General features: G+C 41.8%; 1 protein-coding gene across 1 annotated transcript in view; it reads right to left on the bottom strand.

Annotated features, from left to right (window-relative positions):
* CLUAP1 (clusterin associated protein 1) overlaps positions 1–11385 on the bottom strand; it is a gene marked incomplete at both ends in the record, with an annotated part of 53278 nt that extends 41893 nt beyond the window's left edge. The window contains 5 exons of the mRNA XM_080354027.1: positions 4876–4971; positions 5551–5730; positions 9773–9857; positions 10565–10676; positions 11364–11385. Coding sequence (XP_080210153.1) covers positions 4876–4971; positions 5551–5730; positions 9773–9857; positions 10565–10676; positions 11364–11385 — 495 coding nt within the window. The remainder of the gene's footprint in view (positions 1–4875; positions 4972–5550; positions 5731–9772; positions 9858–10564; positions 10677–11363) is intronic.
* Positions 11386–13960: the final 2575 nt, after the last annotated feature.

The raw sequence follows: 13960 nt of genomic DNA, 5'->3' as shown, positions 1-13960 counted from the left end.
AGGTTAAATCTTTCCTCATTTTTTCTTGAGTTTTTACGCCTGATGCAAACAAAAGTTACCTCCTCACTACCACTGCCTGTCACTTGCCGTCTTAGTCCAGGAACCGTTTTATTATACATTCCGTACTCCTTGCAAATAGGTGTTTTGCAACTACTGCTGTCCATACAGGCAATAAAACTCTCATTTTGGAGAGTTCATTATTCAGGGAGTTTCCTACCACACACTGTGATCACATTTGACCAATACAGGGAAGAGATCATTAGGCATTGTTATATATGAACAGGAAGGTACAGGAGGGATATCAAAAATAATCCAGACCTTCTGAAGGAGTCGCATACCTCCTAACAGTCAATTTTCCTCCTCAACAGATTAAAGCTCAAGCTAGTTGTGAATTTCGCTGCTTCCAGGCTCCCATAAAGCTATTTTGCTTTCTCACATACTCATCTCAGCAGTCCACAAAGGGAATCCAGAGACATTTCCCTACTCAGCAGTGCAAAACCCTCAATCAAATACAGTGTCTGAAACCCCCTGGCTATCCTGATGCATAGAAAGCATCCCGCAAAAAGATCTGAGATAGAGAACCAACTGGAAAACATAATTTTTCTGCAGACCAAAAAGAATCAGGCGGCCTGCCTAGCCAGATAAGAAGCAATCTGAATATACGCTTTATGATAGAAGAAACCCCTTACAAATACTGGCACACAGAAAGGGAAATTTAAACCTTTCCTACAGGCACGAAGTTCCACTGCTCTTCTCCCTCTCCACACACCCCTCCAGGTCCACTGTTCCTCTGGCTCAAGAGCTGATTCCACTGAATTACCCTCAGCTCACAAAACTCAGCATGTGCTTATTGATACCTTCCCACATCCTTAAAAACCCCACCTTTAATTTACTTCATGCAAGGTTTCATTGCACACTGTGCTGGCAAAGCTTGGATTAGTCCACAGGACTATGGGGTGTCACTTAATGGGTCCTTAACCAGGAGATGGCTTGTGAAGTCTTCCAGAGTCTGGCAAAACGACAAGGAACGTATCTCTTCTCGCAGAGCAAAAGCCAGGTTTGTGAGTGAATTTCCTAACATTAACAGATAGAAAAGCCCTTGGGCAGCATGGAGAGGTGGGAGCTTGCTTTTTGTTTTTTAAGGGAAAAAGAACAGGGTCATAAAAAAGCCAAGACACCCAGTTTCTCACTTTATCCACAGTCTTCTGTAACAAAATTAGACAAAGAAATTCCTTTCCTCATAGGTAACATATAAGAAAACCTCAGGAAGGGTTACAATTTTCTGAGGAAAAAAAGCAACAAAAAAGAGCATATTTTTCAGCAGCATCTTTCAGACCTCAAAGATACAACATGTAAAGTTGCAGCAGAGGTAGGAGCAGGGATTGCCTATGCAGCAATACCACCCAAAGAGATAGTTTAAACTTCTCATTCACATCGAGCCCTTGACATCAGTAAACACTGTCACACAACTCGTATTTCCATTCCCCGCAAAGCTTAACCAGCAGGAAGCGGAATGGCTCTTGTATTCCAGGGACAGAAATACTGGGTGGCTCTCTTTGGGCAGAAAACAGGCATTTTTTAATAGCTAAAAAATAGCTAAAATCACTGTCCTTAAGCCAGCACATTTTCCTCTTCTGTAATTAAAAATTTGTCATGGCTTTGAGACACGTACTTTGTGTATCGTGAAGGAAGGTTAGGAATAAGGACCAACCAAAATCTCACCAGCTAGTCAAAAGTCACTGTTCCTGATTTAGCCCAATGAAGTGGAACTTCTTGCAGAGTCACAGAGGTTTTGACAAATGCTGTGACATACAAAAGATGGTTCAAATGTGATTTTTTTCCCCAAACAGTCTAGAATTGAGATAAAATAATTCAGATCGTCCAGCTCATTGACAAAATTATCAATGCGCTGTCCCCAAACTGCAGGGAGAAAAGTGCCATCCATCTGTAGCTGACACTGTGTCTACATACCGAATACTAATGGGAAGTTCACTACAAAATCCTTTGTTACATAAAACACATATCCACAAGTGTTATATCCACACAGCGTATAACCATGGCTATGGTTAGAACCATCTAAAATTTAGGGTAGTAGTGATTCCAATATATCTTACAATTGCAAGGTTTAATTTTGGCTTCTGTTTTATGTGGCTTCCCTCTTTTCAATAAGCCCTTTTTCTCAAAACGGAGAGGTTAGGCTTTGGTTTGTAGCAGAGCAGTTCAAAAAATCTGAAACAAATTAGGCAATTCTCCAGAGTTCTGGCAATTTCAGGTTACAAATTTCCACTATAAATAATTTTTCTCTCCCTGATGTGTGGCAACTTTGTAGCCAAAGCACAGGAAATGAGGGAAATTAGTTTATCAGCCTCCTCCAGGCAGTAGCTGGTACCCAGAACTAACATTTGGCAGATGGGAAATGTTTCCAATGCTACAAATAAAATATTTTTCATAGTTAACTTTCAAAGGGTACTGAATAATGCAGCCGTCACTCAAATCAGATCTACCTCTCTACAGAAGGAGTGGGCAGCAAGCTGCAACAGCACGAGGGGGAGGCAGGGAGGAAGGGTTCTTTAATCAGAAAAATGGCAATAAAGAGATTCAAGTTCAATGTCCTCAGTGGCAGCTCTTTTCATTGTAACTAATACTGTCTCAGCTCCACAGCTGGATCTAAACGCCTTTGGCTCTCCTAAGAGTTTAATTCAAACATTCCACAAACTGAAGTCAGTAAAGAGATTCTCAAAGACTTCCATCAGTTTTGGAACAAGCTCATACTGTGTGCATACAGAACAGTAACCCTCATAGCAATACCCTGTACTTAGAAATTTATCCTCCACAGACTGGGAAACGCTTTATCCGCCTGTTAAAAGCTTTAATCTACAAAATTACAGAAATTACTTTATTTACCCAAGAGGATATGTAGGGAATAAACAGTTTGTTCAAGGTCACAGGTGGAGTAAGTGAAGGATCCAGGGAAGGTGTGGGAAATGAAGAGCAATGCCTTTCTGCCCTCAGCACTGGCTACTTAGCAAGAGCTGCAGCTCCACTGACTAATGTGGGCATCAGCAGACCTAGCAGAAATGGAAGAAAACAGCAGCATTTGTCTCTAAGTCTTTCAGTTGATGAGCAAATTTCATACTTCTAGTGAAAGGCAGAGCTGCGTGCTTATAATTAAAAAAGGAAAACTTGACAAATTCCACGGAACTACTGGTTACTACAACCTTGTGGCTTCTAACCTGAAATGTATTCGCTCTGCTGCAGCCTTAAGTCTCAAACTTGTTATAAGCTTATGTATCAAACTTGGCATTTAAGACACAAGGCTTAAATGGGTTATTCGGGTTTAACAGATCATTGAAGAAGGCTGGAATCAGTCACAAATCACAAGGAACAGAGCAGGAAAGTCTCTCCCACTGATTTTTGGAGCTGTCATACTGTCACCTTGTGCTTTTAGGATACAAACTCAGAGTTAATTGAGACAGAAACAAAGGTCGTCTTTCCCAAGACGGGATTTCGCAAAGACAAGTTCAATCTGTTAAATCTTTTTGCAAAATATAAACTGTACCAATGTAGGATTAGGTAGCTCCATCTTGTCATTATGCCATGAGAAACACGTGCCCACTACTGTAGATAAGAAATACTGTCCTTTCAGAAATTGCACCTTTAAATAGTCTTCCATTGAAGGTTTCTAATGGACCCAATGAGAAGTGGCTGCACTGAAGCACTCACTCATCTGTTGATTTTTCATTTCATGCTTTCAGCACAGTGCACTTGTGCAAGTCCCTTTTCTAAGGCCCAGTCCTAAAGGCAGCTGGACTCCTGAGAGCCTTGATTTAAAATGATTAAACAATGATGAATGTCAAACCAATGTTTGAGTACTTTTAAAAAATGTTGCTTTATACTTAGGGATGCTGTACACAGAAAAAAAAGGGTTTAATGCTCCAAAGCAAATATTTATGTGCTTGGTAGTATTTCTGTGAAAACTATTTCAAAGCCAAGAAATTATGCAAAGAATGCAAGATGAGAAGTGACTGATTAACAGTTTTGTGACAATCGTTTATTTTGAATCAAACTGGCTTATCACTTTTCTCTCCCTTTTGAAAAATTAACGCCTTTCACACTGCTGCAAACCATGCTGACTTCTAGCAGAAAAGGCAGTGTTCCACAGATAATGTTCCCTGTATATCATCCACCCTTTGAAACACTTGTACTTCATCAAACAAGGATCTGGGAGCATTAATCGTCAAGGTACACAGCCTACGGCTCTTACAGGCTGCGCTTCCTACAGCTCAGATATTGCAAATCTGAAGATTACCAAAACCAGTACTAGAACTGTTTAAAGGTTTCCCTTCTTTAAATGTCTATTTTCAGAAAATGAATAACCTCCAGCATTGCAGATAATTCATTTAAGAAAACAATTGAAAGACTTACTGGCAGTGTTCCAGGACACTTCCGTGACTTCAAGCAACAGCTTGTGATTTTCCAACTAAACTGAAGAATATGTACCCTGCAGCTTATGAGGCCTTCAATTACTGTAACAGAACTAATGAGTCTTGCACTTGGAAAACTAATGCCATTAATCATTTATCTTTTAGAATATATCTATGCCCACCATTAAATGTATATATAAAGTTATATTTCCAAACAGTTCTGCAGAGGGTATTTCCTGGTAAAGAGAAGATGCCAAACTGTTCTCTCAGGCTTAATGCAACCCAAGTATGAATATGAGTGGGAAGGAAATGCAAACTTTCAGATACATTCTTTCAAACTCATCATTTTAGATGCAGCTGTTAAGAAGAACGACTGATACTTTTTTTCACTTTTTTCCTTTGCAGAGCCCGGGGAACACAAGTTCCCATACACTCTGCAGCGTGTACTTACCCTTAGTTCAACTTCTTTGCCAAGTAAGTCATACAGACTTGCTCCTTTGGAGGTGATTTCGGAAGCAAGCTGTCTAGCTGCCTTCAAGTCAGAAATCTGGAAACACAGCAACAGCAATTAGTAGCAAAAGAGAATCACCAACATCACAAAGAAAATCCATGACAGATTATTCCCATTTTGATGTTAAAACTGCACAGGAGGTCGGCACAGTGGCTGAAACTCTACTATAGTACTGATGTCCACTAGAATGAGCGTGAGCCTGTCTGTTGGCTTTAAAATGGTCCAGATGAGGCAGCATTTAGACATGGGCTTCTGGGTGAAACCCCAGCCACTTCAGGTCGACAAAAAAACCCACCTCCTCAAAACTGAAGGTTAGTAGATAGAAAATAGTATTCATTCCAGCTTACTCCAATATTTCTATAATTTCAAGAGCAGTCCAAACCAAAGATAACCAATTTTGTGCCACTGCTGCCTTGTATTTTGCTTCTGGTTGAGAATTCACAGAGTTTAAAACAAATCATAGCATATAACCTCAACTACAGACAGTATGAGTTAAAAACATACCTACTCCCTTGTGAGAACATTCTCTACTTAAGCTCCAGGTAGAAAATTGATTCGTTTTTCAGAAGTTAACACAAAACTCTTGCCTAAAACAAGAGTACATGATTTCCTTACTTTTGAGCCAAGATCAAACTTGAACTTGCTGCTGTCTTCCTCATTCACGTCTGCACGTTCCACTCCCTTGGTATTCATAGCACCATAAAGCACAGAAGTGACCTTTAGCAGTTCCTTCACCGCATAACCATCTGCCTGGTAAAGCTTCTTGGTGTTGAGCTTTATGTGAGCTTTGGTAGCCTTCAGGAAGAAAAAATGATTTCATCATGTTAACAAAGAACAAAATCTTCATTTCCCTCCTCACACTTCACTCGAAAGCTCTTTTCAAGGGCACCATGCTCTGCTTTAAAGAAATAGATCTTCCCGTTTGGAAACACAAGTTTGCATCATCATATTACTGATGTTTCTAGAAGATTTTTTTCTGAAACGTGTGCACTTTCTTCATGTCAGAATATTTGCAGATAATTGCCAGAATGAAAAAATCTCAATCTATCCATTAACTTTTTCCTGCATGAAGATCAGCAAAAACCCTGTGTGCCACTTAAATTCAAATTAAGTATAAGTGGAATGTAAGTGCTGCCCAGGTCTTCTGATCGTGCTGCAGAGAAGTAAATTTCACCCTTAATGAGTTACAAGAATAAGATCAATTACCCTAATTTAACTGTCTTGTCTTCCAGCAGTACTTTCAGAATATTTTATTATTTCTCTCAAATTTTTCCCTGCTACGATATTAGTGATTTTATTCCCTTGTCCTCCATCTCTGAAAAGTACAGGCGGACCAGTAACGAAAAAAATTAAAAATTATAATATGATATTTTTTATACTTCAAAATAATAAAAAAGGGAAAAAAGCATAATAGAAATGATACATCTGTCACAGAAAGGATGCAAATGTTGTTCTTGAAATTCCTGGCAAGATGATATTAGAAAGGAACAGCTACAAGGAGCCAACACCAAACTTCTGGTGAAACTTTGAGGCAGTGTTTCTGATGGCACGACTAAATGAGGAACAAATGAAAATTCATCACTGCTTATGAATACAAAAACTAAGTATCCAAAAGACTTAGCATCTTCTTTTCAGTATATTTAAGATGAAATTTCTGATAAAATGTTTATCCTTTGGGAATACTGTGTGGCGGAAAGAATCTATCCACAATTCACTCATAGTGTTACACAAGTTCTGTATTTTAGTGTTATCATAAGCAATTCACACCCCCTGGGGCTCTGACAGTGCAAGGTCTTCAATTTGGGGTAAAATACTCGAATATGAAAATGGCTGGTGCAAGCTTTGCCCACCCCGTACTGAGCTTCACTGAATAACTGACTGCAGGAAAATTTCCTGTGAAACTGAAAAGAGAAAGGGACACATCTCAAAACATAGATTTAGCTGCAACTTTCCAAGGGACAAAGGAAACAAAGCAAATAGTTGTTGGCCCATGTTTCTTCATATGCATTGTCAAACTTTGTGACTTTACCATCAGATTTCCATTTCCAAGAAATATTTACCTCTTGCCTCTCTGGTCCCAAAATCTCAATGCAGCAGAGGAAACTGAGTCTACATTTGCTTCCTGCTGGCAGGAACTCAGCTGAAAAGTGAAGTCAAAACTTCCAGAACAGGTTACTGATGTTGTACACCCTGATCCAGGGGAATATGAGACTTATGGTATAAAAAACCCTAATTGCTTTTGAAAAATTTGACCAGTGTGACCTCAAATGAGCTGATACACGAAGTGGAAAGCCAGAAATGTCCTCCTTCCTTCCCTTTCAGCAGAAGGAATCTAAACAACGCATAGAAACAGTAGGTATTAAACTTTAAGAGAAGCTGATCATTAAATTGACAGAATCTGTTAAACATCCCATAGACAAAGGCTAATGCACCACATCATAAAGGATGCTGTTGAAGACAGAAATTCCAATTTCAGTTCCATTCAACCCAAAGAGAGAAAAATCAATGTCTAGTAAAGGGATTTTTGTTGGTTTGTTTTTGCTCAAAGGCTACTTAAAAAGAGAAAAAAAATACACACAAAAGTACATACATTTTTCAGACCAGCATAATGACACTGTTTACTCAAGAAGGTAACTTTATGTATGGAAAGCTTGAGACAGTCACCTATTCTACAGAGTTTAAAAGTATCATTAAAAATTACTTCCGTCTGTAGTGAAGATCAGATTATTACAACACAATAGCAAAGAGAAATAGCAATACACTGCAGGAATGGCAGCCTCAAAGTTTGCTTTACTTTAGAATCTGCTTTACTATTATCATCGAACCAAATTTTGGTGGTGTGATGGAGGTGCAAAAAGAGCCCAGAGGAAAACCAGAACTCCCAGCCAAGCGCTCCAGCCATTCAGCTGCAGAGTCACAGTCTTCAGCCTGCCTAGTCCAAACATTTCACATTCTTTTCTGTACAACAGCACATTCCAGACATGAAGAATGAGGACTGCTCTCATCTTTCTGTCTCATTTAATACTTAGGGTAGTCTCCTGGGTACTGAAGTAGTGGCTCTAAATCTCACAAGCTGAAATAGGAATCGAACACATGATAATTCCCAGGAAACACTACAGAAGATTATTAGCAGATATCTCATTGAACACTTCTCCCACCACTTCTTAAAAAACAAATATGCCTGCCTTGTGCAAAAAGTTTGGTATCTTGGTTTGCTAAGTATGTTTTCATGAATGCATTTTTATGAGACTAAACTCATCAGAAGCTTTTTGCTGCACTCTACCTCAAATTTGGATCCAAATGGGCTCAAGTAGGAACCACATATTGATCCACATAGACTAGGGCAGTTCTAGGTGAGCAAATGATTAAAGCAGCACATAAGATAATCCTGCAGACACTTCAAGAACTTCTGGGTCAGAAAAGGAGGCATTTGGTAAGTTCTCAGACTACCAGTAACACATAGCAATACATCATTTGCGTAAAAAATTAACACATCTTCACTCCTTGTTCAGTAAAGGAGAACAGTATTCAAGTCATATTTCATGATGATTAATCCATCCTGATATTCTCATCTAAGATGAATCTGTCTCCATCAAATCTCACATCTGGCTATGGATGCACAAAGCTATTAGCTACTGGAGAAGATAACTGTGGATTCCACAGACAGTGAATTATTAAGGAAATGTCTACAAGCTTTTCTCATTCTGAAAATGCTGAAAACCTACAATAATCCCCATATTATCTTGTAATATTAACGAAGACCAAGTACAGGATACTTAATGAAATTTCAATTCATTGCATTTTCTGAATCATATTATGTAATTCTTCAAAACTCTTGGGATATTTTTAGATTAAATCAGCTTTTAAAGGGAAAAAGTACATGTAACATTGTTTTTGCTTCCACATTTGTCCTTTCAAAACACACTTGATTTGTAGGAGGGAAATCCCTCTGAACAAAATACATTTGTTCATGACATCTTAAGATGCCACAGGACTCAAAAGTTATGTACAGTTATGTTATGTACAGCAGTGTATCGTGCTCTGAACATATTAAAATTAAGCAAATTTATGGTGGACATCATAAAAAATCAGAAGGTAAAGAGCTGGCTTGGTTAGAATGTCATTCCAATATATTTTTTAAAGTTAAAAAGACTTCCATTGCTTCCAGACCCATTGAGTTTCTTGCACCTGATTAAGAGCGCTATATAAGCGTGTCATAACAGTAAAGGCTCATGCTGCATCAAAACAAGAATGATATGAAGGACAATGTTTTATTCCATGAGACTTAAAAAGCTGATGGCCCAATTCAAGTATGCTCATGTGTAACATGGTAAAAAAATGATCTGAGAAAAATATGACCCAATCTAGTAAGTGAGAAGGCTCATACAAGAGGATACCAATATATGACTCTACATCTTAATGAAAACATCACAAGTTATTATTATTCAAGCATACAAAAGAATCAGGCATTCCAAGTTAACAATAAGTATGATGGGATCTCTTCTAAACCCATTTAAATGGCTTCAAAAAATTTCATATCTACAGCTATATCTTCCACTATTACCTTTTTATAAATACGAAGAGAGAAGGATGAATATTGGTTTAGCGTTAGATGTTTAGATCCCAGTTCTGCAAAGACGTGCATAACTCTATGTGAGATCAGTAGCAGCACACCCTGGCCTGTTCAACTTTCTAACAGCACAAGACATACAATATAGCACAAGAAGACAGTACATGCTCTGCAAGGAAATTGCAAGGGGTTGAGAGAGAAAGCATAAAAGCTAATACAGAACCAGAATTTCAATGTGCTTAAGCACGCCTCCTAATGCAGACCCACCATGAACTGAGCCACTGCCTTAATGAAGAAAACCCGGTCCTGCTCTGTGTCCACATCAGGAGGAATATCAGTCTGAGGTTCATACCTGTGGAAAGAAGCAGGCGTAGATTCTGACAAGAAACACCTGTGCAATATTAAAGAGACTGCTTCATTTGGGAGGCAAAAATCAAACAAAACATTTGATTAGCACATCAGGTTTCATAAATATTTAACCAAAATTTGTCAATGGGTTAAGTGGGTGTAAAACAAGAACTGGAGAGTAGATTAGTGTGTATACATATATATATATATATATATATATATATATATATTTTATTAACTGGCACGGATGCTAGACAATATCAAGTTGAACCAAGAACAACTGTAGCAACACGGTAAGGACGAACTGTATCTTGGAGGTTCTCACTGTGTCATCACCCTGTTTGGGGTACAAGGTCAGATACAGGCAGAATGGTAACGCAGTTTGTAGAGTGCATGAAAGAGGTATAGCTACTTTTGAATGAGCATGTCTACCTTCAGGACAGAGTTTTTGCCTGGACTGAGTAATTCTATTTCCTACTTCAGCTATTAAAACACATTTTTAAATTCTACAATCAAACTAAAAGCCTGCAAACTTAACTACCATATCTTCTATCTAATATTTATTCAGAATAATAGATCTCAAAAGAATGACTAAATACCATCATGTTCCTCTTTAAACTTCTTAATACAGTTTCACACCAAACCATCAGCTCCAAACACACATATTGTGTCCCAGGATAAGCCCCAACATTTGTTAACTCAGTCACCAACCTTTTCACTAGCCAGAGAAGCACTTCTGAAACAAGCCTGAAGTTTGGGGTATGGAAATTCTCCATAGATATGAGTCGGGGATACCCCAGCGCCCTCATCATCTCAGTAAAATCTGAAAAACACGCAAGAGCAAGGATTCCTTCTTAGGTACCTAACATGGACATTACCAAGAACTCTGCTTCCCACAGCATGCTGTTCATTTACCATTAGATACCCCTGTTCAAAGTACTGTTCAGAACATCCTGAATGAATTAATAAATAAATAAATAAATAAATAAATAAATAAATATATAATTTCACCAGAGAACATGCCTGAGTAAAAAGGTGAGGTTTTCACAAGAGATTCACTGGGCAGAAACAACGTTAGAACAGTTTCTCACCACAACCCCCACCATTTAAATGAAGTTAACTATGGAGCAGGGCGATCCCCACTCTGCAGGAGCTGTGCTACCCCCGCCCTCGGCATTTATTACACCCTGTCAAAGCGCAGCCTGACAATCAATTTTCTCAATGTTTCGATTTTCTCCATTTCTGCCAGCCCAGGGTTTCCTCCAGGCCTCGCTGAAGCGCCGGTTACACCCCAAGCGCCCCTCACCCGCCTGCGCTGCCTCCCGGATCTCTGAGTGAAACTACCCCGCAAAACTTAAAAGCGAAGCGGGACCCGCTCGGCCGCTTGGGGCACCCAAAGGACCCGGAGCCGCCCCGCAGGCCCCAGAGGGACCTCAGAGGGGCCGAGACCGGGGGCTGCCGCGCCCCGTTCCCCCGCCCCACAGCCGCTCCCCTCAGCGAGGCTCCTCACTCCGGAGGTCGCGGAACGACATCGCGGTGGGAGCCCGCGGGTCCCCGCCTGCCGCCGCACTAGGCCGCGCCGCTCGTCTCTATGGCAACCGCGCTACGGCGCAGCGGCGGGGCCAAAATCCTTCGGAAAGCGCAGGGCCCTGGCCCCTACGGCACCTCCCGGGCCGAGGCAGCGCTGGCTCTGCCCGGGACACCCTCTCACCAGCCGAGATGGCAAAGGGGAGCGGCTCTGTGGGGCGCCCAGCCTCCCCCTTGCTCTGCAGGGTGGTGGAGTCTGCTGGGACAGTGGTGGCATGATGGCTGCCCCTGAGGTGCGGGTTGGTCCCGCTGCCTGGGACAACCTGCATGTCATGGCTGTGCCTTGTGCTCTGGGTGACAGCCTGGGACTCCACAGCTCCCTGCTGTCACACAGCAGCCACCCGCCAGCGCTCTGCCCACGGCAACACCCAGCCAGGAGAGGAGCTTTGCTGAACATGGTCTTAAATGTGTTATTCAGGGAGCGAGACCTAAGAGCCATCACCAGTTATTTTTGGAGAACACTCAATAGTACCTTAGCTACATTAAATCATGGCTGCTATGGTTTGAGGCGGCCATGCTCCCTGGTAGGACAGCACAACAGTCACCAGGGATGTGAAAATCCATGTCCCCCCTCACCTGGCAGACAAACCCGTCACTGCCACATCCCGGGGGCTGAGTCCCTGGCTCTCCGTCCTGTTGGAGTCAGCGCATCCACCTTCCCCTTGCTCCGCAAGGACGGACTCCGATCTCTTCGAGGACGGGAGCCCAGCATGCAGCTCTGCCCGGTGCTCGGGTACCACAGGGCTGAGCCTGAGCGGGGGGTGCGGACCAGCAGGAAGGCAGGCGGGAGCACCTTCCTTCTCTACAATCACACATTTCTGATGGGCATCCAGGGTGCCACAGCCGTGCAGACAGCAACTGCAGTAGTGAGCACTCGCTGAAATGCACAAGAGGTCTTTGGCGCAGCCCACACTGCCCATGGCTGCCTGTCATCAGAGCCAGAGCTCTGCACGCTCATTGTCCATCCCCACAGACACCCCCACAAACCAGTGTGACCAGGCCAGCCAATATGGCCTCTTAGAGTCATAGAACATCCTGAGTTGGAAAGGACACACAAAGACCATTGGTTCCAACTCCTGTGCCTGCAAATGACAACCCCACAGTTCACACCGTGTGTCTGAGGGCATTGTCCAGTCTCTTCTTGAACACTGTCAGGCTTGGGGCTGTGACACCTCCCTGGGGAGCCTGTTCCAGTGCCCAGCACCCTCTGGGTGAAGAACCTTTTCCCAGTGTCCAACCTAAACCTCCCCTGGCACACCTTCCTGCCATTCCCCTGGGTGCTGTCATTGGTCACCAGACAGAAGAGACCAGAACCTGCCCCTTCTCCCCTTGTGAGGAAGCTGTAGACCACAATGAGCTTCTGCCCACAACTGACACTGACTGATCCTGCCAGCAGTTTCATAGCAAACTTCTTAAAGGCTCTTGATGTCCTGAGTTTGCCCCTACAGACATAACCAACAGCAGTTTTCATGTTGATGCATCAAGTAAGAACAGTGTGACAGCTTCTCCGCTAACATGTGGTGGTTTCAGATGTCCTAAAGGAAGAGGAGCTCTGACCACGAGAGTCTGCAGAAACACTGGACAGAGCGGCTGCACCTCTTACTGACAAGGTCATCAATATCACAAGGTGGAATGAATTGAAAATAATCTAGATGTCAGGCCGATCTATGGATGACTCAGGATGTTTTGCAGAGCAGTCCGCATTTTTCCAGTTCTAACGGCTCAAGCATATATGAGACATGCACACTTGGGCTCTATATTGAGCAAGTACTCTATCCATGTGATTGGAAAATTAACCAAAAGCAAGGAAATAACAATCAGTCATAGAAAGAATAGATATTGAAATGAAATAGTTACATTAGAAAATAGGAGACATGATAAGACTCTGGGTTTCCTATGCCAGAAAGCCATGAGATGGCAAACCTTAAATAATTCACTAGTTCAAGAGTGTGTCAGCCATCCAATAATTTGGGCAGGGGGAGCAGAGAAGGAAGGAAATGTTCCCCTGCTCTACTGCTGTGTTACATTGACTGACAGGCAAAAAGCAGCTGGGATGAAATATGGGGTGGAAAGCCAAAGCTGTAAAATAAAATAAATAAATCCTCAGCATACTGTTTACCTCAGCTTTTCACTTCATATAAATATCATTAATATTTATATATTAATATTAGGCAGCACAAACATGCCAACTGGAGAGTGGCTGTAGCTTTGAACTAAACAGGGGCTCAAAGAGGAGCAAACTGCAGCCATATAACTGTGTCAGGAGCTCACACCACATCTGCGAGGTCTAAGCCTTTCTCCTGCCACATTCCCATCTCCAGAAACCTGCACCCAAAGGCAAAAATGCCACATCTCTACTCATTTCACAGAGACACGGACTAACCTACATGGAAGCAGCTCCCCATTCCACAGCCCAGTTCCCTCTTTTGAGGGATGGGGCTTTTCCCCCACTTATCACTACAAAAACTGGAAAAATCTTTTTGAAAGGAAAGAAAATCTAACATTTTGGCATAGTTTTCT

Source organism: Nesoenas mayeri (genome assembly GCF_963082525.1).
Source record: "Nesoenas mayeri genome assembly, chromosome: 15".
In the NCBI taxonomy this organism is placed as follows: Eukaryota; Metazoa; Chordata; class Aves; order Columbiformes; family Columbidae; genus Nesoenas; species Nesoenas mayeri.
The sequence above is the reverse complement of the archived record's forward strand: the minus strand, read 5'-3'. Positions and strand labels throughout refer to the sequence as shown.